The 26,961-nt window shown below is 41.5% G+C and overlaps 1 protein-coding gene across 3 annotated transcripts in view; it reads right to left on the bottom strand.

The window, feature by feature from the left end:
* Positions 1–23,357, bottom strand: part of LOC115139519 (ephrin type-A receptor 7) — a 77,336-nt gene extending 53,979 nt beyond the window's left edge. For all 3 annotated transcript variants that reach the window (XM_029677009.2, XM_029677010.2, XM_065026419.1), the window contains exons 1-4: positions 23,190–23,357; positions 21,441–21,505; positions 17,645–18,314; positions 298–453 (exon numbers count right to left, since the gene is read on the bottom strand). In XM_029677009.2, the coding sequence (XP_029532869.1) occupies positions 298–453; positions 17,645–18,314; positions 21,441–21,505; positions 23,190–23,283 (985 nt within the window). In that variant the 5' untranslated portion in view covers positions 23,284–23,357. The remainder of the gene's footprint in view (positions 1–297; positions 454–17,644; positions 18,315–21,440; positions 21,506–23,189) is intronic.
* Between the last annotated feature and the right edge of the window lie 3,604 nt (positions 23,358–26,961).

The raw sequence follows: 26,961 nt of genomic DNA, 5'->3' as shown, positions 1-26,961 counted from the left end.
TAACTACCAGCCGGGGGGGGGGTAAGAGGGGAAAAAACACACTCAGGCCCATGAACATAATTATAAAGACATATTGGGAAGCAGAGGCAGGGGACTGGTATGGGCTCTGGAGTAGATTAGATGGTGAACAGATCTGGGCTTTTCACAATCCTCCAGATTGAACATTCTCAGTGTGGCCAGTGGGGGTCTGGAAGGGAGACTTGCATGTGCACGTGCAAGCGTGTGTTCATGAGAGCATAAATGCAGAATCTAAGACAGGTCCTTCCTGTATTTACCTAGCAACGCTCCCGTACTTACTTGTGCAGGCCACAGAGGGTGGGTCCGAGAGTCCCCGGTAGTAGCCGTCCTCACAGTCGCAGCGCCACGAGCCCTCCCGATCATTGTAGCTGTGTGCTGGGCAGCGCGAACACTGCAGGTCCTGGGACGAGGACTTGTAGAACCCACGGCCACATGCTATAATCAGAGGAAGAAGGAAAGGGGGGGGGGTTAGTTCACACTTGAATTCCCAGAAAAGAGAAAGGGCATGATAGAACAGAGAATTACACTTTTGTTCACATCACAGAACAGCTGGTGTTCGGATCAACCTGCCCCTCTGGCTTCATCAACCAGCTTGACAAAACCCCACTTAAAAAAAAACTATCACAAATATCACCATGTCAAAGCCTGCACTGAATGAGGGAGAGGAAAAAATGACTGCTTATTAACCTGAGAGGCGAAAATAGGGCTATTTTTGTTCAGTTTTTTTTTAAATCCCCTGGTCAGTAAATAAATACGTGTTTAGTTTATCAAAGCCCAGCCTGAGCGGGAGTGTTGTCCTAGTCAGGCATGCAGTGCTAAGTGAGGTGTGAATAGAGAAAACAGACAAGGTTGTAGAAACCCTTAATGGATTATTGGAGCGTTTCAGCTTGGTGAATATGCTCGTATCCCGGGGATAAGAGACAGTGTATGAATTCTTCCCTACTGGTCACATGGCTGTTTGTGTGATGGGTAGAGCCCTGTTTTTTTGGGGTTGGTCATGTCACATGACCTGGATTTGAAACTTTTAAGCCTTTTCCAGAAATGAGAATTACGCCAAACAAAAAAATGAAAGCGTTTGTCTGAGGATGGCGCTGGACCATCTGACATGAAAAAAAAAAGTTTGATGAAAGTAAAGTTTAAATTCCAGGTCACGCGATACGATCGACCAATCAACGGGCCCTTAGCGGTGAGTTAACTCAGCCACTTGTGAGTTATTAGGGATCATTGTTTTATGCAACAAACCAAACACTAAATCTGGAGGGGGGGGAAAAAACAGGTACAGTAACTGACAAGATCCAGCAATAATGCAACAGCAACAAAAAAAACTGAACAATTCCTGTATAACAAATGAAACGATTCATACAGAGGGCTTTGTGAATCACATGCATGTTCCAAATGCACTTTTAAGCATGAGTGAATAGGGAAATGTCTATTTTGGGTTTGGCTTTTTCAGTCTCAACACTTCAAGACAAGCAAGCCACAGTGACCCGCTGTTTGTAGGAAATCCAACGCTAAGCCTTGTGGGGAAGAAGAAAGAAAACTCAATCTAGGCCACATGATTTCTGTTCCAATCTGCAAAGGATTGTACCTGTAAATAGCTCTGCATACAAACTATCAAATTATACAAAACATTTATTTTACATGAGCCGCTGGGGAAATGGGCAACGTTTTTTTATTTTTATACCGAGGTCCCCCCCGTTTCACATCTCTGTTAACACCATTTTTTCCCGGAGATTCGGGATATTTGGCCGTACTTCTGTGACAGGTCTAAAATAGAGAGGATAAAGGAACCTGGTGTCCCCTCATTCTAACACCTCCACAGCGCAAGGAGGAGACCGAGGGACGGGGTATCCCCATTTCAGCAACATGAAAGCCCTGTCACTCTCTATTTATCTCACCGCACCAGCCTCGTGAAACAAGACCTTTTTCGGAAGAGGGGAAGAATAGACGATTTTATCTCGAATACTTCCTCACCTGAGAACGGCAGTAATTGAAAACAGGGTTTTAAAGCTGCGAGAGAAGTGCCTTGTGATGGGAGCTGTGTGCTGCCTACCGAAACATATTAATCACACAAATTCTCATGTACCAATCCACCGTAACGTTAGACATTAAAGTGCAAACAATGTACCTACACGTATACCCACACCTAACGCACCACACAATCCTCTGATAAGACTACGTAAAAATATTCACGTGTTGGCTTGTGCCTGTGATAACACAGAGCAATCCATTTTGCAGAACGCTCAAGAATGGTCACCGGTTCTGTTTGAAAGGCTGCTCTCTCCTCTCCCACCACGCATGGCTGTTTAAACACTCTGTTTGCCTTTGGGTTTGGGGTAGTGGTGCTCCGCTGGGTGGCCAGCAGTGTTGAGGGGAGGCCCAGCTCGCTCCCATTGCGACTGCCATCTCTGCCTGCCTGGCTCTCAGGCATCCAGTCTCCAGATTAGTGCTATCTCAGCCACTAGGAACAACAGGGCTTTCAAAAGTAAACAGTACTCCAAGTTAAAGTTCCCATGCAAAAATATGGTTTATTTCCCGTTTCTTTTCTTTTTCTTTTTCCATGATGGCCCCTGTGTTTATCAATGTGTCTGACCGGCTGTTTACAGAAGCAACGAGGCGGCAAAGTAGGGCATCAAATCAAACAGCTGTGTGACATGGGTAACCATTTTTCTGGGCTCGCCTTGGCTCTCCCTCTCCCGTGCTCTCTCACAGTGCACTGAGTGACAAGGGCAAACACAGCCATCCCAGAGCCTGCATTCCTGTCAAAGCAGCACAGACGCTCTTGGCCAGTTCCTGGTCCTGGAATCATCAGCTGAAAACACACTCTGTAACAGAGATGTTGAAGCATTAGATGAAAGCGGGTGATAGTGAGTGATTTTCCCCTCCTCTTTCCTTTGCAGCCACATATTTCTTCAGAGGGGGAGAAGAAAAAAAACTCTGCTGTATAATTACCCTGGGTTCACTCTCTAGTGCTTGTCTGTAATATCAGGGCAAACCTGGGGGCGCCTCTCGTACAGTACTTGAGAACTTCGCTAACAAAGTGTTACACTGACAGTGAAACACGGTAGAACACTGTACACGTCTCCCGACTCACGATAATCCCTAAGCAAACAGATTGATCGCATCCAACAGACAAACGTATAATTACGCGCATGTGAGGAGGGGGGGGGGGGGGGGGGTACATAGTGACAACTTAAAAAGGCCCTTCAACACCACTCAGTTGACGGCTAATAGGCTGTGCTTGTTGACACAGGCGAAGGGGGAGGAAAAACACCGAAAACAACCAGCTCTCATTTACACTACACTGCGAATATAGCCAGTCCTTAGAGAACAGGGCTGAGGTTGGAGCAGAGAGAGCGAGGGAGGGAGGAAGAAAATACTAAATCTGACATTCCACCCCGCTCCTTAGCGAGGAGTAACAGAGCCAGCATCTGTAATTTTCCTTCCAGTGGTCAAACGCTCTCATTCAGCGATGGGGGAAAACAGTGTGCAGTCAGCGGTTTTATGCACCGCACTGATAGAACAGAAAAGGCCTCAGTTAGGAATGACTTTGCCCCGACTCACTCTATCTCTTCTGAGGACGTTTAAATCATTCTCCGCATTGTGTGAGACGACAAGAGGATAAAACAAGAAGCCGTTATCTGGAACAGACACACACTAAGAGACGAAATTCTCAATATTTATTTTTCCTCAGAGTCTGGCTTCTTAACATTTTTGAATTGCATCCAGACAGCGGCTCTCACTGTTTGCCCGATTAAATGACAATCTGGATAAAGGACACAGAGGCGGAAAGAAGGGAAGAGGATGGATGAGATTCCTGCGTTGACATTTTGTGACAGGCTGACATATCGCTTCCTGTGGCCTTACCAGACGATAATTATTCCTAATGTCCCGGCGCAATGGCACTTGAACTATATTTCCTGCGTTTAATCTTCCACTTAGATTGACAGTTTGCATTTCATTTCGACTTCTAGCTAGTGTTACCATTACGGAAAAGCAAAGGTTTTACCTTTGTTTTAGAGAGTCGGTGAAATATGTAAACAACCCCTCTTCCACTTCCCAATTAACCCTCACAACTAATCAGGTTCTCCTTATCAACCATTGAGGACAGAGGGGACTTCAGGGTCTTAACAAGCTAGAAGTAATATAGAGTTTCTCCACATCTGTCTCATTGTACTATGGTAGGCCTTCAGAGGGACAGGCGTAGCCCCGAGAAGTAGTAGCAGTAATCCTGCCTCGGTCGAGAGTGGGGGGAATGGTGGTGGTGGTGAGTGTTGAGCTCAGTGCTGTGCTCCAGCTCTCCTGGCCAACAGTGCGATGAGATGGACTAGTGTGTGCCAGTCTGTCTCCATGGCATGCCGTGATGATCCCTGTCAGAGCCGGGCCTCCCCCTGGCCACCCTCCCATCTAGCTTGATTATGTGTTAAATCCGCATTGCGTGTCCCATCTAGCTTGATTATGTGTTAAATCCGCCTGCGTGTCTTTCAGGATGGATGTGGAAAGAATGCAAGAGTCGGCCCGGCCGGCAAGACAGAAGAGGAGCGAAGGCTACAGAGACCCGGCGAGAGAGAGAGAGCAGCGTGGAGAGGATAGCACGCCATTAGAGTGATAAAGGAGGCCGAGGGAGAGAACTGCAGCCGACAGGACCAACAGGCAGGCCAGGCTCTGCTCGCTGATGAATGCCAGGTGGAGCAGGTCAAACGCGATAAAGGAAACAGTTTATTTTCTTATTTCAAAAAACGCCATTTGCCTTTCCTTAAACAGTCTCCGTCGCCACCGCCCCTGCTACGATAGGGAAACGTCCTTATAAATATCAACTATAAACACAGGCCCCCACGAAGGATGGGATTCTAGTCTACGCTGCTTTTTATTAATCCATTTCCTCCGGGTGTCTTTCTCTCCTTCCTTGTTTTGCTTGGTTCTGACCTTGGTGCTCAGTTGTCTGGCTAGACAGCATAAACACATTTACCTCCTATTCTCTCTGCTAGACATTGTTTCATCAACTCCATTATACTGCTAACTCAATGTTAATATTACCAGGGACATTCTTTGCCAGTAAATATATATTTTTTTTTTTGCCCTGTTTCTAAATGTTCACAGAGCCATGACATGCTATTTCAGAATCATTGCTTTAGATCCATGTTTGAGTTTTATTTCTAAAGCATAATTAAGCAATAAGGCACGTGGGGGTGTTGAATATGGCCAATATACCATGGCTACGGGCTGTTCTTAGGCGGCGATGCAACCCCGAGGTTGTTGCTATTATAAACTGGTTACCAACATAATTAGAGCAGTAAAGATAAATGTTTTGTCACCCGTAGTATGCGGTCTGCCATACCATGGCTGTCAGTCAATCAGCATTCAGGACTCGAACCGCCCAGTTTATAATATACAATTATGACCGTGACACTGTGTCGTAGCTGGAAAGGGATGCCAATAGCTCTGGAGAAGCTGATTTCTTATGCATTACTTAACATTGGCTACAGGGTGTATGCTGTGTGGCTTAGATGTAACTTGTGTGCTTGCCTGAGTAAATAGTATGTGTTGGGACATCCATCAAGCCCTGTTTACTGACATGTTATGTACGCTACACTCTCTTTTATATGCTAATAAAATGTTGTTTTACTGCGTCCGCCTAGCAACAGGTGTTTTTCCACTTTTCCACCTCTGTGGAAGAGGAAAATAATATTCAGGTAGCCTTCTGCACTTTCTATTAAATCTCCCTTTTTTTTATCTATAAAGAAAGAAAAGAAAGAGAAACTAAGCTGAACAACTGGGCTTTTTCCCTGAGACATGTTAATCTTTCACCTTTGAAAGGCGAGGCGCCTAACCAGCTCCTGGAACAGTGGCACAACACACACAGAAGTGGAGGGAGACAGAACTGAGACCCTGCTGGAACCCTCTTCGCAGGGGACGCAAATTTAGTTTGAATGTCTAAACCCTTCCAAACAAGCTACTTTCAAACACCTCCACCTCCTGTGGGCTTTAGATGGGGGGAGACAAGGCTAAAGGGAGCGAAAAACTACAAAATGATCAGATTAGGAGTCTTAGCTAGAAAGAACCAGATTAAATGGTTAAAACACCTAAAAACTATCATATTGTCGATAATTCTTCCCACATAGGCCCACCACGCACAGCTGGATTGGCTGGCTTGGCACATCCAGACAACTGCTCCATTCATCGGTGCTAACTGTGCTTAGGGGGAGATAAGTAGCTTTACCATGAGAAACAAAGAGAAGATTAGCATTCCCTTACACTGTGTTAGAGGGCGCACTCCCTGAGGAAGTGTCTGGTTAGATGTACCGAGCTAAGATCAAAACTAGCCTACCGATTTTTTATTTTTTTTAAAATCTACTCTGTTCTGGCTAACCAAACATTCCATATAATTTAAGTATTAAAGTATTTGGGTTGTAGAATTAGAAATATACACATCATTGGGAATGAAATCTAACAGGGAAATATGGTTTCAATTTCACAGCAAAATAGAACTGATTTAAATGATTTAGGACGCTGATTTAGGCCCAGAGCAACAACAAAAAAATATCATGGGATTTATATTTTTTTTTAAATGTAAGATTAATGTAAGAGCTGTTTGAAAAGACCGCCTGAAATTTCCACCTGTTTTGGTGGGAGGGAGTTTTGGCATTCCATGGTGACATCACCATGCAGTACATTAGTTAATAGACCAATAAGTAAGAGAGTTCTAAACCTCTCTGCCAATAACAGCTAATTTTCTGTTTTCCCCTCCCCACTCAGACCACTCCCAGACAGTCCTAGCAAAATTCTTGCTCGAGAAATTACTAAGAAGCTATTTTTGTTTCTTTTTTGATGCTTTTAATTGAAAACAATCACTGCAAGGTGCTTAATTGTTACCCAGAAATGATTTGATATTGAGATAAAAACCACTGCATTGGACCTTTAAGTAAAATAGCAGGGCAATCTATCTAATTACTACTGAATACATTATATTTCTGACAGTCCCATTTGTGTTGGCTCCACTTTGTCGTCCGTAGTACCAAAGGAAGTATCTTTAGCCTCACTTGTAATTGTTCATGTGTTTAAACCTAAAGCCAACACATCTATGTTAAAAATGAAGTCTTAGAAGAGAACATATTGTATCGGGTGTGGTGATAATCATGCCTGATTATTGATTCAATAATTATTATCTGATTATCTGATTCAATAATCAATACGTACCGTCGTTTTGGTAAATGTCGCAACAGTTACAAAAGTCACAAGATAGGTGTGACGATAACATAACATAATTTACGTATAACCAGTTCATAACTAGTTTCCAAACTTTTCAAAAGACATCTGCTCCTAATGCATTACAGCCTGTGCTGCTGCATGTTGTCAGAAATACAAATAAGCAACAATAAACTCCAGCACCTGTTTCCTCCCTCAGCTTTCATATTGATTTACTGCATGGATCTGCAGATGGAAAATGAAGGATGTTATCACATTAAATCAATTATATTACAGAATTTATAGCTCTGGTCCCGCCTGAGCAGAAACTGAACATTGCGTCCGTACAGAACTATAGCCTCTACCAGAGAAAGAGAGAGGTCTTCACTTCTTTAATTCATCATGCAGGGTAAAGGCTTTCCAAATGAATTTCCAGTGACATGGAAAATGTCCCTGCCTAATCGTCTTTTATTTAGTTCATTTAACTCGCATGGCGACGGGAGAGAAAAGTCTTAAGGGCAGCTAGGCCGGGCAGCTACATTTTAATGGAGGATGTGGTCAGCTCTGAGAGGACCTCTGCTGAAAGACTTCTAAGGAAAGGAGAAGAGACTGTGCTGCTCTGGAGATAAAAGCAGTGGGCCAAAGGTTTACCCAGACCCAAAGCCCCCTGCAGCCACAACGAATCAGCACTCAAAATGTCCCCAGTCAGCAACTAAGCATTATATCCAGATTGTGCCAATGCCCCCCACTCTCCCCACTCCCTTCCACCCCACTCCAATCCCCATGGTCCCACTACTGTGACAGAAAGGACTGAAACACAGGGACAATGTCAAACCAGCCGCTAGTTTCCCCAGCGTGGTCCAGCCCCCTTGGCCTCCAGTGACACAAAGGTGTCAATTTGCCCTCAGATGGCCGTGCTGCCGTGCACGCTGCTCCAGAGACAGCCAGAGCCCCTCAGGAGGCCAAGAGAACCATCGATCAAGATTTGACAACCAGCCACACCAAATCTAAACCCAGTTCCTGTCCTGACAACCAACCACACCAAATATATTACCAGTTCCTGCCCTGACAACCAACCACACCAAATATATACCCAGTTCCTGTCTTGACAACCAACCGCACCAAATATATACCCAGTTCCTGCCCTGACAACCAACCACACCAAATATATACCCAGTTCCTGTCTTGACAACCAACCGCACCAAATATATACCCATTTCCTGTCCTGACAACCAATCACACCAAATATATACCCAGTTCCTGTCCTGACAACCAACCACACCAAATATATACCCAGTTCCTGTCCTGACAACTAACCATACCAAATCTAAAACCAGTTCCTGTCCTGACAACCAACCACACCAAATATATACCCAGTTCCTGTCCTGACAACCAACCGCACCAAATATATACCCAGTTCCTGTCCTGACAACCAACCACACCAAATATATACCCAGTTCCTGTCCTGACAACCAACCACACCAAATCTAAAACCAGTTCCTGTCCTGACAACCAACCACACCAAATCTAATACCAGTTCCTGTCCTGACCAACCATATATACCCAGTTCCTGTCCTGACAACCAACCACACCAAATATATACCCAGTTCCTGTCCTGACAACCAACCACACCAAATCTAAAACCAGTTCTTGTCCTGACAACCAACCACACCAAATATATACCCAGTTCCTGTCCTGACAACCAACCACACCAAATATATACCCAGTTCCTGTCCTGACAACCAACCACACCAAATATATACCCAGTTCCTGTCCTGACAACCAACCACACCAAATATATACCCAGTTCCTGTCCTGACAACCAATCACACCAAATCTAAACCCAGTTCCTGTCCTGACAACCAACCACACCAAATATATTACCAGTTCCTGCCCTGACAACCAACCACACCAAATATATACCCAGTTCCTGTCTTGACAACCAACCGTTCCTGTCCTGACAACCAACCACACCAAATATATACCCAGTTCCTGTCCTGACAACCAACCACACCAAATATATACCCAGTTCCTGTCCTGACAACCAACCACACCAAATATATACCCAGTTCCTGTCTTGACAACCAACCGCACCAAATATATACCCAGTTCCTGTCCTGACAACCAACCACACCAAATATATACCCAGTTCCTGTCCTGACAACCAACCACACCAAATATATACCCAGTTCCTGTCCTGACAACCAACCACACCAAATATATACCCAGTTCCTGTCCTGACAACCAACCACACCAAATCTAAAACCAGTTCCTGTCCTGACAACCAACCACACCAAAACCAACCACATAAATATATACCCAGTTCCTGACAACCAACCACACCAAATATATACCCAGTTCCTGTCCTGACAACCAACCGCACCAAATATATACCCAGTTCCTGTCCTGACAGCCAACCACACCAAATCTAAAACCAGTTCCTGTCCTGACAACCAACCATACCAAATATATACCCAGTTCCTGTCCTGACAACCAACCACACCAAATATATACCCAGTTCCTGTCCTGACAACCAACCACACCAAATCTAAAACCAGTTCCTGTCCTGACAACCAACCACACCAAATATATACCAGTTCCTGTCCTGACAACCAACCACACCAAATATATACCCAGTTCCTGTCCTGACAACCAACCACACCAAATATATACCCAGTTCCTGTCCTGACAACCAACCACACCAAATATATACCCAGTTCCTGTCCTGACAACCAACCACACCAAATCTAAACCCAGTTCCTGTCCTGACAACCAACCACACCAAATCTAAACCCAGTTCCTGTCCTGACAACCAACCACACCAAATATATACCCAGTTCCTGCCCTGACAACCAACCGCATCCAAATATATACCCAGTTCCTGTCTTGACAACCAACCGCACCAAATATATACCCAGTTCCTGTCCTGACAACCAACCACACCAAATATATACCCAGTTCCTGTCCTGACAACCAACCACACCAAATATATACCCAGTTCCTGTCCTGACAACCAACCACACCAAATATATACCCAGTTCCTGTCCTGACAACCAACCACACCAAATATATACCCAGTTCCTGTCCTGACAACCAACCACACCAAAATATACCCAGTTCCTGTCCTGACAACCAACCACACCAAATATATACCCAGTTCCTGTCCTGACAACCAACCACACCAAATATATACCCAGTTCCTGTCCTGACAACCAACCACACCAAATATATACCCAGTTCCTGTCCTGACAACCAACCACACCAAATATATACCCAGTTCCTGTCCTGACAACCAACCACACCAAATATATACCCAGTTCCTGTCCTGACAACCAACCACACCAAATATATACCCAGTTCCTGTCCTGACAACCAACCACACCAAATATATACCCAGTTCCTGTCCTGACAACCAATCACACCAAATATATACCCAGTTCCTGTCCGTGGCCGCTACAGTTAAAACAAACGCTAATCACAAGTTTATGGATTATTATTATCATGACAATTAGAACAAACATGTTTTTTTTTTGCATCTGAACAAGCAGTATCACTGAGATGCTTTGCTGACGTGAGCAGATCAAATGATTTGGAATGGGGGAAAAACAGACGACTTGAGTCAAAAGAACATGATCTGTTTTATCATTTTTATAACTTGCTTAAATGTTTTATTTGGTAATAACCTAGCACAGAAACACACTCATTGTCTGCCTCACAAAGTAGCTTGTATTCCTCTGTGCAGTGCTTTTGCTCTTTGTAACCCCTAGTTATGAGAAAAGGGCAGTTTCTTCTGCTTCTCATTAGTATAACGTAGCATAGTTCCTTCCTCAGAGAAATGTAAAGAGCACAAAATGGTTTAAATTGTGAATTTGGAGAGCTTTTGAATTGTAAATTTGGACAGTTAACAAGGCATTCATTTTAATGTTGGATCCAATGTCTCTCCCTTTTAAATATATACTACCACTTCCGAATGAGGAACAAAATAATACAAAATAAAACTTTTCCCTGGATATCAAGTCTCCTAGCTGCACAATGCTGCCAGGCCTGACATTCTGCAGGAACGTCCACATGTCAAATTAAATACAAATCCCTCGTTTTCCTAACAAAAAGGTTTTACTGGGCTCACTCTTTTCCATTCATTTTGGTTTGGTAAATATTTGTTTCAAAGTCATATGCAAAACTAGAATAGCCGATATGCATCGATTCACATGATTATAGGCCTTAATCTAACATTAATGCATATTGGGTTAGAGCAATATCAAACGAAAAGAAAACTCTATTATCTTTCATGTTTTCTCCTACTGTTTGTCATTCTTGCAGATATTATATGTATAGATAAAAGTGGGTATAATGAGGGTATAAAATCCACACCTAAAAGTATCCGGTATAAGTCTCCCCGCAGACAACACGTTGTTACTCGCTTGCTGCCTGGTCATTGGTAAAAAGGTTTTTCTTTCATCTCGCTTGATAAGCTGCTGGAACTAACTCATGTACATATGAATATAAATCAGATAGTAAAACATAAACCACTTAAAAACTTGTCGGGACACACCGACGTGTCCAGAAGACACTAATAGATTACATTTATTTAACCCCTTCGCTGAATAACTGTTGATCAAATGGGGCTAAATCAAATATATTATCCCTCTGGTAAGCACTCTTTGAGTCATGCTAGTTCAAAATGGAGAGTAACTAACTGACACACATTAATCATCTATAGATGTGTCACTAAATAAGAGCTGTCAGGCCAAATTAGAGACCCAAGTTGAATTTCATGAATAGACAGAATCCTAGTAAACATTCTCTGTTTTAAAGCAAACAAAGACAACGAGGAGAGATATGTGGGTAGACATTGTTGACCCTAAAATGGAGACCTTTGCTATTTTGTGTCAGATTGTGTCATTTCCAATGTGACACTGGGGTCTCTCATTGGCTATGCATAAGGTCAGGGAATATTAACTTTCTTTACACATGGCTACAAACAAGGACGGGCTGGACAATGGAGGCCTGCCTCTTGCGCTTAGTAACGTGAGCGCCCTGGATGACAGGACACTGCCAAGATGGAAGATGGATGATCGCAGCAGATGACCCTTGGTCATCAAAAGAGTCACCTCTCCGGCTCCCTCTCTCTCCGCACAACAATAGCCCCTTCCGCGTGCCTCAGCAGTCCTCATCTCCACTTGCACTAACAGGTTCAGACACCTCCATCGATCCCCAGTTCCATACCTCTTGAGATTGCGGGCTTTACTTCTCTTTGGCTATCTAAACTGTGGCACAGATGTCTTTTTTTGTAATTGCTCAGCCGCTGACTCTTGGGAGGCATGCTATCGGACAGGCGAACACGATGTCAGAAGACAACGTCTTGCCATTTAGTGGTACTGTCCCTGTGGGTGAAAGTGATATGTGACTGGGCCCGGGGTCTTAGCACCTAGCTGTGTGTCAGGGAGGGCCTTGTCTGTTGTCAGCGAGGCTCTCTCCTCTGGGAGCTCTGCAGACTGGTGGCTCTGCACTTCAATCTTCCTTTAAGAGGAAAATCAATAACTTATTACATAAGCTCACACTTTTTCCCACTTACACCCAGAGCAGGCAGAGGGGGGATTTAGAAATGTGCTTGGAAGTGCTCTGTAGCATGAAAGCCTAGTGGTTTTTTTCCCAGTGACTTGTTCTCCTTGTACAAAACAGGCACATGCTCTATTACACAGTAACTATACATTTGGGGTGTGTAAATAGGTGAGGGTGTTTACTATCTACGTGTCTCTCCAGCTACTAACAAAACAAGCACTACAATTTACAGCAAAATGAACAATAATATTCCAAACTTGGTAAACATGTATAAGCCAACATACTATTTAGATGAATCCGCCCAAAATACAAAAACAAATTGATTTTCAGATTCGATGTAAGCTGTCGACCATGTTTGTGTTCAAAAGCAATAGTTGACAATGGCACATCTGTGCCTATATCACTCTGCTATCTGCCAGGTCAAACAAAAACAACAGGAACAACCCTGAAGCTGTGGAAGAATGCAGCTATTTACAGGAAGTTAGCCAACACTGGCGGTGACAAGACTAGCCACCATCTATCCCCAAATTACTTCAATCTTGAGTGATTTGAATCCAGTTGCGTCTCCTGGTGATTCCGTGTGTACCGTTATTTGCATAATTAAGCTTGGTAGCGGTTACAAAGGACCGCCATTTGGAGCATTAAATTCACACCTTATCAATCAGGAGGAGCGTCAAGATGCATGGGGTCCCCTGACTCCTGGCTTCCTTTGAAATGCTAAGTAGTTGCCTGGGCCTGGAGCTGGGCTGGGGCCTCTCTCCCCTTCACACAGACACACCTTGGCTTCTGTGGTCAACCTTAGGTCCTTCCCTCAGGGGCCTCGGCCCATCAATCAGCCCCAGACTAACTCCTGTCCGACTTCCTGACACCCCAAGATGGATGGTATCAGTGTATGCAGGATGCTATATCCTTTCATTAATTCTCATGTTAGCATGTAGTGATAGCTCTGGGATAAGGCTTTGTTTTTATCTGTTTACTGGAGGTAGCAGGCCTTTCACACTGGAGAAATAGTTGAGCAGGTCAATAGTTAATCAGTTTTCAGGATAGGCTACTAAAAAGGGCAACTCCAACACATTTAACATTTGGGTTGCTATAATGAAGTATTTAGCAATCTCCTACAGTTTCATTGTATATCATAATTTCATGTATATTGATTCTTTAGTGATGAGGAGGATCCCTGAGATGACAAATAAAATCTGTGCTTTTTTGATCATAGTGGAACTCCCTGCTATATGTTGCTCTGGTTGTCCAATAACATCTGGAAATATTTCAAACAGACGCTCAGAAACCTAATGACATTTACAGCCAGCTTACTCCAATATACTTCTGTTGTTCAAGGCACAAAGTCCCATAATTCCATTCTGCAAAACCACTCCCACCATCACCGATGTAGTTGCGTGGACATATATTTTTATGGGTACTGCTATCTGGGATCCTTGAGACGTCACTACCCTAACCCCTATCCTTACCCTAACCTTAACCCTTAACTTAACCATTTGAAATGTCAACTTCAATGGGGTAGGCACGTCCCAAGGATCACTAATTGCAAGGAACATATTTTCGTAGCAAATTTCTGTTCACTTTTTTTTATTAGTTCCAATAGGTCTTCAGTGTTGTTGGATGGATCCTTGGACAGTTCTTAAGGTTGTCTTTGGCTTCTTTTTTAAAACACTTTATTTCAGATGCAGCCGGGTTAGCTATGTAGCTAGCTAGCATGGCTAATATTAGCACCAAAGATACAGGCTTCAAGCATCAGACTAGGATTCCGTAGTGATGTGCCTGTACATTTCATAACATGCCTGCATGTTTTTTGACTGTTGTTTAAGACAGTCACTAAGATTAAACTTGGCTGTAATTGTTGCAAACACTATTATTTCTGATATAGCAGTCGGGCTAGCTAACTATCAGATACAGTAACTTAGGGTTAGCCATCATTAGAATATAAATTCTAATTATTTTTGAGTGTAATGCAATTGATTGGTGACAATAACATGAACATATATTCAGCATGATATTCATGTCAACATTATAATATATTTACAACCCAAAAGTAAAGTGAAATGGACTCATAACTTATGACATAAGCTTCATCTGAGCTTGCTAGCCAACTAAACAAACTGAAGATTGGGCAGAGCATTGCATTTTGGGAGGTGAAATGCACTCTGGGAATTGTAGTATACTGTATATGAGGGCAATGCCGATGATTAAAAAAAATACAAAAACAAGGAATTGTGCAGTATGACCAACAAAAATGTATATAAAATCTTACAGTTGTGCATTTATACTAACATCATAATAACTGGTTCTAAAGTGGTGGAATTGTCCTTTAACAACATAATTATGTGTTAAAATTGGACAACATACAGGTCAATAGTTATTCAGCTCTCAGGAGTTGGTTGCTTAGGAACAATTATGTGATGTGTTAAAATTGGAAAACATACATTCCTGGGGTTCGAGAACAACTCAGGAAAAAAACACAAGGGCCCTCTCTTTCTCAAAATGACTCAGTGGCTCCATTTCAGTGAGTGGGCCACTGCTGAACAGAACCTGAACATGAATGCCCACTATTTTAACACCACACACTTGTATGCAAATAAACCCTGCGCACGCTGCAGGACACTTCAAATGGGCCTTTTTCAAAACCCACAACATTGAATCTCCTAACACTGGGAGAGAGAGAGAAAGACAGGCATTTATAGTGCTGCAGATTGCCACACACAAAGAGTTAAACAGAGACAGAGACAGGGAGGGAGAGGACTGAAAGACATGCAGCCCTTCTCCGGTGACGGTGATGAATGAGCGGATCACAAGGCGTTCTGGAGGAGGCTGCTGCATCCACCGGGGGGCTGCTAGTCCTCGAATGACATGACTGACAGCTCAACTCACTTGCTCCTCCTTCAACCTTCTCCTCGATATATCACAGACGGCCATTTTATAGTTGGGGGATACCGTAGATATTGAAAATGGGACAGTGGGGGAACGTATGAGGGAATGTGTATCTCTGATCTATATAGCGAGGCGCAGTATCCCGTTGAGGAGGCTAAAAGGGAGGCCTGGGTAAAGACTGTATGAAATCCAACGCAAGTACTTTAGCTGTACTGTCGTAAGGCAATGGCCTGCAGGATACGCTAGTCGTGGTTACAAAGGACAAAAAACATCTTCCATCCTAGGCCCCATTGCAGTGGTGTTCATCCGATGGAAAACTTGAGTATTTTCCCCTTTGATTTGCTCCAAGAGGAAACCCCTGAATGGGCAGTTTAATATCACCACATATCTGAGAAGCTGCTGATGCTGCAGTATGATGTTCATTTTATTTAGATTTACTACCCCCATAATACAATAGCCAACCATGCCCCAATCGAAATAAATCTCTTATAAAGTTAAGGGCAAGTTTGGTTCTGCGTTGGATCAGTTCATTGCCTGGGATGGGCAACAGTTCAGTTCAAGCAGGCCATGTGCACAATGCTTTACAAGCAGAAGAGCAGGAATAAAGCAGGCATTTTTTTAGACAAAGCTTTTATACTATATGCTACATTGTTTGCTCCTTTGGAAGTGAATCAGAAAATGGCCCAAATTGCTTTTTAATGTAGCTTTTGTCCCTGGGGCAGAATTGCACACCTACTTACCAAAATAACATAAACAACACCAGAAAAAAAGACTCCCGGGTGTTGAACGAGCTCTCCCACATTTGAGGGAACATAACTCAAGAGGCAATTTTTTATTTCTGATAATATCACCTAAGTACCCTTCACAGGGTAAGAGGGTATATGCCGAACACGCTGGTGAAGGACCATGTTTGGCAGTTAGTGGCCTAAAAGTGTCTGAGCCTACATGGACTTCTAATTTGTGCTGAGACACATTCTCTTTAATTATTACTTGTCAGTACCCCTCATCAGCTGCTTTAATGGACATTGTGAGGGGGGGGGGGGGGGGTGTTTGGCTGACAAGACAGGGCACTTAAGCTATGTGACCTAAGTAGTTCTCCTTTAATCCAACGTGATTTTTTTATCTTACAAGTCAGGTGGCCACTGAAAATAATCCTTTGTGGAATTATAGAGACATAAAGCATTTTAATGCTAATTGCAGAGGCTTGGTGCTAGGACCAAACAACACAGCCAAGCTTGACTGTAATTGCGTTTCCTGTTAGGTCCCTTCGTAAATATCCTGAGGCCTACATGCCACAGTATGGCGGCTATTTGTTTCCCTTTCTGTCAGGGTCGTTTGGATTGGGCAGAGGGATACTGAAATATTGGATGGACTTCCTTCAGACCTGTGTATTCTGCGAGTGATTGCCTTGGCCAGTAGCCATCCATAGAGGTAAGTGCTCTTGCAGAGGAGTATTGAGCTAAACTGAAGTGCAAGTTATCATTTAATCCCAGTGTCAACAGAACCACGGATATAAATTAAGAGCCCGCTAATCAAACAATTAACATGGATTCCAATTATAACACTGAGGATTTCTGGGCCTCCATACTTTATCCATCATTATTATTGCCTTCAAATCAGCTGCTTTAATTTTATTTGCCACCACAACTATTCAATGTGGCCTAACTTGTCATTTGCATGCTTTGCATAATTAAAAACTAAAATGCTCAACAGATTATTTTTCTGGTGTTTAGGCATGGCATGGGTGATTCTGTGCGATAATGATTCAAAGGGAGAAAAACTATTCTAAACATGTACATTTGAATGAGGCACATTTTCTGCTTACCAATAAGTTTAATATTTCCCTAATTAAAACCATGTTTGGAGTTCAGTAATATTTCTCAATATTGCAAACTGACGTTTTTTCAGAGGATGGAAAAATCTATGCCACTAATGAAAATTGAGTATGGATAGAATATATACAGCGAGGTTACTATACTGTAACTGTACTCACGTTCACATGCATCGCCCTTCTGATGAAATCCCGCTTTGCATATACATTTCCCTATAGGCACCAGCCATTCCCCCTCTGCGCTGCAGTGCATCTTGGGAGAGTTGTCGGCCTCCTCCTCGGCGTCACTGACACACGTGCCCTCAACCTCGACCAGAGAGGAGAACTCTGACCCCGTCACTGTGTCTGGGAAAGTGGCCAGGTTCTCAATGATGGACCAGCACTTCTTGTAATAAACTTTGACAGAGACCAGAGCGATGCATGCCCCTACATCCTGGAAGGCCAGGTAAAACCCTCGTCTGGACAGCGGCCCAATGATGCGCACTTCTGTATTCAGCTTCATCTTCCTCTCTCCCAGGTCCCCCTGGGTGAAGCTCTCGTCTGCTGCGATTGTGTCAATTTTCACGTACTGGTTCTCTCGTATATTCCTGCCGACTTCCGAATCGGTTTCCTGATAATACAGGTTGAATGTCTCCTTGCACGTGCCCACCACACCGGGTAGACTGTTACAATCCCTCAAGGTGAACTTCAATTCCACAAAAATCCTCTGGGCATCGCCCTTCTCTATCCAGCTAGTCCGAAGCCAGTTGTTCTGATTCGGCTCCATGACCTGACAAACCTGGTATGTGCGAATGGGGGTGTAGTTTTCATCCAACCCGCTGATCTCTTCCCACTAAAAAAAAAGAAAAGAACAGAGCACAAGTTTGGTAAATTAATATTGATTGGCTCTCATCAGCGATATATTTTTTGCAACGAAATCAACACCCGACGATGTAAATGACGGACGTTTTTTATGTCCTACTGTGGTATTGCGTCTTTGTATGTAATACATGGTAATGAAGTAGTGTTAAAGCTGCACAAATGAATAATAAAGGTGCATAAAGGTGGTGCAGCAAAATGTTATTCCAAGTACATAGGGAAAGAAAAGATCTGTTATTGGAGCACTTTCTGAAAAATGTGTCATCCATCATGCTTTTAATCTATTTGTCAACTATTATACATAACCCATAAACGTATCTCTGTTGTTCTGAAATCAGGCCCAAAGAAATATTAGGAAATACTAACAGAAACTAACAGAGTAAAATACAGTGCCTTCAGAAAGTATTCATACCCTCTCGACTTAGTCCACATTTTGTTGTGTTACAAAATAAATCTACACGCAATTCCCATAATGACAAAGTGAAAATGTGTTTTTTTTTAGAAAGGTTTACAAATGTATTGAAAATGAAATACAGAAATAACTCATTCACATAATTATTCACAGTCACATACATGTTAGAATCACCTTTGGCAGTGATTACAGCTGTAGGTATTTCTGGGTAAGTCTCTAAGAGCTTTCCACACCTGGATTGTACAATATATATATATTTTTAATTCAAGCTCTGTCAAGTTAGTTGTTGATCACTGCTAGACAGCCATTTTAAAGTCTTGCCATATATTTTCAAGCTGATTAAAGTCAATGTCACCTTGGTAAGCAACTCCAGTGTATATTTGGCCTTGGGTTTTAGGATATTGTCCCACTGAAAGGTGAATTTGTCTCCCAGTGTTTCTAGGATTTTGCCTGTGCTTAGTTCTATTCCATTTATTTTTATCCTAAAAAAACTCGGTAGTCCTTGCCGATGGCAAGCATACCCATAACATGATGAAGCCCCCACATGCTTGAAAATATGAATAGTGGTACTCAGTGATGTGTTGCGTTGGATTTGCCCCAAACATAAAGATTTGTATTCAGGACAAACATTTAATTTCTTTGCCACATTATTTGTAGTTTTACTTTAGTGCCTTATTGCCCAAAAAATATGCATGTTTCCTTCCTCTCTGGCAAATGAGTTAGGAAGGGCACCTGTATCTTTGTAGTGACTGGGTGTATTGATACACCATCCAAAGCGTAATTAATAACTTCACCAAGCTCAAAGGGATATTCAATATGCTCGACTGAGGGACCTTAGAGATAATTGTAAGTCTTGGGTACAGAGATGATGTAGTCATTCAAAAATCACGTTAAACACTTTTATTGAGTGAGTCCAAGCAACTTATAATGTGACTTATTAATCTATATTTTTACTCCTGATCTTATTTAGGCTTGAATACTTATTGACAGAAGACATTTCAGCTTTCCATTTGTAATTCATTTGTAAAAATGTCTAAAAACATCACTTTAACATTATGAGGTATTGTGTGTAGGCCAGTGACACAAAATCTCAATTTAATCAATTTCAAATTCAGGCTATAAGACAACATCATGTGGAAAAAGTCAAAGAGGTGTGAATACTTTCTGAAGGCACTGTAAGTATACCTGATAAGCATAAAAACAAATGATGGCTCAATTGAGATTACTTCCATACCTGACTTTCCAATCACATTACTTACATTTGTATTTCTTTTTTAAATGTTTTTATTTATGAAAATGTAAAAAATGTTTAGGGACAAGCTATTATGGAAAGTTGACTTGAGGCCTAGGCTACATCAAAAACAAAATGAATATCTCTTCACTTAAATGCCACCCATCCAATAGATTTTCAGGACTGCTACTACTGACATCAATTAACATAAACAAACATCCCACCCAAATGGTCTTTGTCGAACTCAGTCCGACACTGTGGAAATTTGAAAAGGCTTGCCTCTGGATAGCGTGGCTGTCAATTACCGAGAGGCACATATGCATGGTAATGAGTCAGCCAGATATAATTATACTGGACCGTGTTGAAATTTCCCATTCCAATTAGCCCTAGATTTTCCTCGTTAGTAGGTCTACAAAGCCCATTCCCGACACCAATAAAGGAAATCTGACTACGAGTTATGAGATAGTATGTCATAACTATTAGATAGTAAGCCATTATTATGAGATATATAAATCATAATTCTGAGATATATAAGTCATAATTCTGAGATATGTAAGTCATAATTATGAGATAGTAGGTCTGGATTTTAAAGGGGCAATCTGGGATTCAAACCTAAACAAAAAACAAAACTTATTCCCTGCCACTTTTTTGGTAAACAGCTGAGGAATGGTGCAGGAGAAATGTAACCACTCTCATAAATAGACAGAAGGACTCTCACATATGGAAGCAAGGACTGACCATCCGTGATAGTTTAACCATGTTTTGAAGCTGTACCGTTTTGTTTACAATTACATTGTTTACGAACAATGGAGTAAAATAAGCATATATTTGGGGTTCTGGTGGGGTAAGAACATTGCTCATGCATTTCTAAGTTACATTCCTCAATAATAAATGGCTATACAGTATATTAATCATTTAAAAGTCAAAAAATCGATGTTCCAATCCCAGATTGCCTCTTTAATTGAGGCACCAACTCACATAAAAAAACAAACATTTTAATACATTAATATGGAACAATATCACCACAAACTCTCTCTATCGCTCTCTCTCACACACACACACACACACACACACAACGTGTGATTGACTTTAGGACATACGTAAGGTTGTCCTTGAATGTTGCGGAGGGCCTGATGCAAAGTGCACATTGGATTCATGTAATACAGATCTCCTAAATGCATATCATTATAATGATTTACATATCTCATAATTATGACATGCTATCTCATAATGACGTGCTATCTCGTAATCATGACTTACTATCTCCTAATAATAACATACTATCTCATAATAATGACTTACTTTCTCATGACTCGTAGTCAGATGTATTTATTACTTGTGGTGGGAAAGGACTTCCACATGGAGCATGATAACGGTGAAAATAATAGGGTTGATTTAAGTATTTTATGTGAATGTTCTCAGAAGTGTGTAGGCTAGTTAGTGTCCGTCCCACTTACCCCACTAGGAGGATAGGATATCCACTCCAGTTCTGTCTGCTGCGCCTTGGAATCCAACAGAATCACTAGCGACAGGAAATAAAATGGTAGAGCAAGCGATTAAATCTCTGAATGTCTGTTCGCTGAATATGACTAATAATCTATAAAAGTCTACTTTGCTGCTAGATGAGTAGACAGACGTATGACCCACTTTCTGCAGCAAGCTATTAAAATGAACATTTACAGGCTGAGCAGACGGGCATTGATGGCAATACCTTTCACCTAAATGACACTGCATGAGAATACTGCTATATATTCAAGACATTGCAGCACCAAACACTGGATAAACACATGTTCCTTCCTATAAAGACTTTGGACAACTTGTAACGTTATCTTCATTTATCTAAGAAAGTACGTGTTGTGTGTGACAACTTTGTGTTCCATGTAGCCTGCAAACCACACAACATGAGGTAAAATAGCAAACAAATCACAATCGATCTGTGTGTCTTTTAAGTATGCATGCATGCTGGTGCAATAAGGTCAGACGAGAACACCTGCCTCTATACGTAAATCTAGCACATTAAAAATCAACGCATGAGTCCTTGCTGTGCACGGGCGACAGAAGTACGAACAGGAAAATTATCCCAAAACAGTTCAGATGTAGTCAACCAACGGCGACATGAATTTGGTGTAAAGTGTCACTTGTAAAATATATCGGGTATAGGCATTCAATAGATTATTAGCGGGTAGTCACGGCCGAACCATTCACCGAATACAGCCTGAGAGCGCACTGCCGATTTGTCTCCATAGAACGCAGGGCCGTGAGAGAGTATGTTTGATAACGGCGTTATTATATGCTTAATATCTTAATATCTGTTAAATATATATTGATCAGACATACGAGCATATATTATAGCCCTATATGCTTTAAAAAAAGAATTTACACAGCCAGTTTCAAACTTCAGACGGACACTTCAGTAGACTATGTCAAAATCAATACAGTGTGTTTACGAACACAATAATCCCCGTATAAATGAAGGTCAACAGCTTGGTGCCATTTTAATCTTATTTCTCTCCTTCCAATTGTATTTATTTATTAATACGCGTATTTCTTTAGCAAGATGAACATAACATACTTTGGTTTATTTCAAGTGCATAGTGATCTTTCTATCGCTCTGTGTATGTGATATATACTTTCCTTGCGCGCTCTGAGCATGCCAGTTTGTAGAAAAACTGATTTATTTAAGGTATTTCAAACATGAACTCCTGTAATGACAAGGAGGTTTACTGTGTACCATATTTATGGTGTCTAATGCGATAGTAATTAGCTTATCCAACGATCATAGAAGTTAATTCCTAGTCATAATGTATGTATGATATGACACTGAGTGGCATGACAGTCTTCCTAAATGTAGACTTGTAGCCTTGAAAACTAAAATGTAACCATCGTCCGTACGGAGCCTTATTTTTGATTGGGTGCCATGCGTAAAAGCCTGCTAAGATAGCCTTACAACGGACCGTTTGTCACACAAACGCCGTGTGAATGTGCACAGAGACTGCGATCTACTGAGTAACAACACTCTAAGTCACTGAACTAATGTCATGACATATTGCATTTGACAGATTTCACAAATACAGGAATGATCGTTCGTGCGCAAGCAACAGAATGTCAGGGTGTGCGCTGTCTTTGGATATCACTTCGCGCCATTGCCGATCAGCTTTCGGGATGTAGCCTGGATGATGAGAGGGTATCAAACTTTATTTACATACCTTCTTTCGCATTCTGTGCTTTTCCAGTGTCCATAAAACAACATAAATGAATGCAAAATGTAATCCACAAACACGGAATCGACGTGGAACCCATGTTGTAAATGGAAGTTAGCTAGACAGTATTCGCTTTTCCACCGTGGCGTGTGCTTCCCATTGACGACGCTAAACCCCCTGCTACTTTAGGTTAATGTACAAGAAACTGCCGTCTCTCACTCAAATAGCATCAGCAGCTGCTGGGCGGGGACTGTAACACAACCGATGTCACTAAACTAGACTGATAGAGGGATTATCCACTCACGGCTCGTAGAAAAAGATCATGTGCAAGCTTTGTGACCAATACATTCTTTGCAGATTCTGTTCTTAGACATAAGGCATAAAGTAAGATTTTAGGAAATGTTACAGTCTAGTCCTCTTTGGCCAAGTTGGACATCTTTTGGGTAATATGATGGTAAAAAAGCTTTTATTTCTGTACAAGACAAAACATATTTTTTATCAGCATACATTTCCTTAGCCTAGAACAAAAATATCAATAGGCCTATTTGACACCGTCTCTCTCTCTCTCTCTCTCGCTCTCTCTCTCTCCCTCAATTCAATTTTAATTTAAGGGCTTTATTGGCATGGGAAACATATGTTAACATTGCCAAAGCAAGTGAAGTAGATAATAAACAAAAGTGAAATAAACAATAAAAAAGTAACAGTAAACATTACACTCACATAAGTTCAAAAAGAATAAAGACATTTCAAATATAATATTATGTCTTGTAACGATTTGCAAATAGTTCAAGTTCAAAGGGGGAAATAAATAAACATAAATATGGGTTGTATTTACAATGCTGTTCGTTCTTCACTGGTCGCCCTTTTCTTGTGGCAACAGGTCACAAATCGTGCTGCTGTGATGGCACACGGTGGTATTTCACCCAGTAGATATGGGAGTTTATCAAAATTGGCTTTGTTATCGAATCTGTGAAATCTGAGGGAAATCTTTCTCTCTCTTTGTCTCTCATCTCTCGAAAAAAGGGTTTGAGGATGAGGGTTGGAAAAGGTAATATACTCAATGGTGGAAAAAGTACACAATTATCATACCTTAATAGAAAATGACTCAAGTAAAAGTGAAAGTCACCCAGTAAAGTACTACTTGAGTAAAAGTCTAAAAGTATTTGGTTTTAAATATACTTAAGTATAAAAAAAGTAAATGTAATTGCTCAAATATACTTAAGTATCGAAAGTAAAAGTATCAATCATTTCAAATTCCTTACATTAAGCAAACCAGACGGCGCCATTAAAAAGAAAAAATGTACGGATAGCCAGGGGCACCCTCCAACACTCAGACATCTTTTATAAACGAAGCATGTGTTTAGAGAGTCCGCCAGATCAGAGGCAGTCGACGACCAGTGGTGTTCTCTTCATAAGTGAGTGAATTAGACCATTTTCCTGCCATGCTAACCATTTAAAGTGTAACAAGTACTTTTGGGTGCCAGGGAAAATGTATGGAGTAAAAAGTACATCATTTTCTTTAGGAATGTTGTGAAGTAAAAGTAGTCAGAAATATAAATAGTCAAGTAAATTACAGATACCCCCCAAAAAAACGACTTAAGTAGCACTTTCAAGTATTTGTACTTAAATACTTTACACCACTGGATATACTCTATATCAAAGCATGTGGTGCATTAACCTGAAATAACAACATATATACACTAAACTTAAGGGGCATCTGGGTAAATAATGTTGTGTTCATAACTTGTTACCATTGTTTACCATGTCACCGCTTGATTCTGTGCTGTGATGTATTGAATTGAAATCCATTTATTTGGGGTAACAAACATATACAATATAATGTACAATGTGCACCCAGAGGATATCACTTGAAATGATGAATTAAAACGCTTGTTTCCAAAGTGGTCCTCGATTGTAAAAACAACAGCACATATAATGCAGCGCAGAGTAACATGCTAGTCAGGAGCCTCCATTTCCAACTCCACAGTGCCATGTATTTTGTTTTTTTTGTATTTGCTGAGAAGAGTGAGTAGAGACAGTGGGACACGGTTGTGTGCATCATCTTCAGAAGGTCACCTTTAAGATAGGAGGAGTCCCACTGAGTCTGGTCCTTGGGAGGAGGAGAGTTTGACTCATTATGCTGTGTTGTGTTTCTGCATGAAAGACTGCTGCCTTACAGAATGAACAAACTGCATCCTGGGGTTCTAAGTAGCGCTCTAGAATCAAGATAAACACAAAACACAATTAAAAAGTGTAAAGTTCATTTCCAGTCGCTCAGATGACTTGGCAAATCACTGATAAATTGCAGCATGAAAGAGAAACTCATTAGCCCTTTGCATATACAGCATGTGTTTCAGGTCACTAAATAATCTCCATTTACCTCATACCAAGTAAAAAACTGCTATAATTACGACTCACAAATATTGATTAATAAACGATGTACATCATGAATGGATGGTAGGAGACAAGGACTAACTTCAAGGTTTATTTACATCAATCTTTTGTTTGGCCTGTTTATTATGCAAATGACTGTTAATCCTCTTTACCCTTGATACATGTTCCACCATGGCATTATTCTGTATGCCGCATAATTAGAGAATTAAAATGTATTAAAGTTAACTTCATTATACAGCATTTAGTATTATTTATAGCTCAACTTAACAATATAAATGGTGCCTTTTTTGATTCGAAGAAGAAGGAAGGAAAATGAAGGAAATATTAGGAGAAAATATCATGTTCATGGGGGGGCCTCGTTTCAGACCTGTTGCTTGTGTTGTTTTACTGTACCACTGACTGTCAAAGGTAGATAGTACTCCGCCACTTGGATTTGTGTCAAAGGCATTTGAATATTCGTGGTTATTGGTAATCCACTCTCCATCTTTTGCTTGATCCCCACGCGACAAACCAAGGCTTCCTCTTCCATTTCTCTAGAATAGACTGAATCACTGGATAATAGATTCATGAGGATAGAGTAAGCAATCCATATATGTTTGTACATTTACATTGTACAATGGTTATGTGTAAGGCGCGGTGCAGTCTTTTTGTGATATTGTTAACACTTGGGCATTGCTACGTCATAGAAGATCTATATTCTGTATCATGCCACGGAATTGTCAAGCTAGGTCAGATTTCAGGTCATTATAAGCTTCTGAGATGAATTAGCTATATTTTCTTTTATTATCTGTTGCTTACTGTTACCATGGCCCTCTCTAATTGGGTCCTTGTTATTACACCATGCTGTGGTCAGGTGGAAGTGACACTGTATTAGTCGTGTGTTCAGTGTTTTCCAGTAAAGCTATCAGCAGCAGCTAGTCTATCCTTTGGTCTGGGGTGTGGATTGCTTATTACACGGGAACCCATATAACCCATACAAAGGTTTAATATTTAAATGATTGCGGGTGAGAGTTGCACTTGAAGCTAATTCAGATTGAAACGGCTGTCCAACTGCCCATCATATGGGGAAACAATGATGAGGGACTGTCCGGAGGGAGAGATGCAGCTGTTGCTGCAAAACCAAGTGTTATTGCAAGCTGTGAACTGACAGACACTTACCGCTCCCATTCAGTCTGTTTGAAGACCCCCCTAGTTGTCGAGATATCAGTGGAAATTCATGTGAAATCATTAGGCAAGTGAACGTGTAGCTAGACCCACTCCCCAAAACCAAAATAAATCACAGAGCCTGAGAAAAAATGACCACCTGTGACCAATAATTCACAAGAGTAACTACAGGTTTAATGACACAGACACAATAGTTTATTATACAGTATTAAACATTCAT

Source organism: Oncorhynchus nerka, linkage group LG13 (genome assembly GCF_034236695.1).
Source record: "Oncorhynchus nerka isolate Pitt River linkage group LG13, Oner_Uvic_2.0, whole genome shotgun sequence".
NCBI lineage: Eukaryota > Metazoa > Chordata > Actinopteri > Salmoniformes > Salmonidae > Oncorhynchus > Oncorhynchus nerka.
Note: the sequence above shows the minus strand (reverse complement) of the source record. Positions and strands in the feature narration are given on the sequence as shown.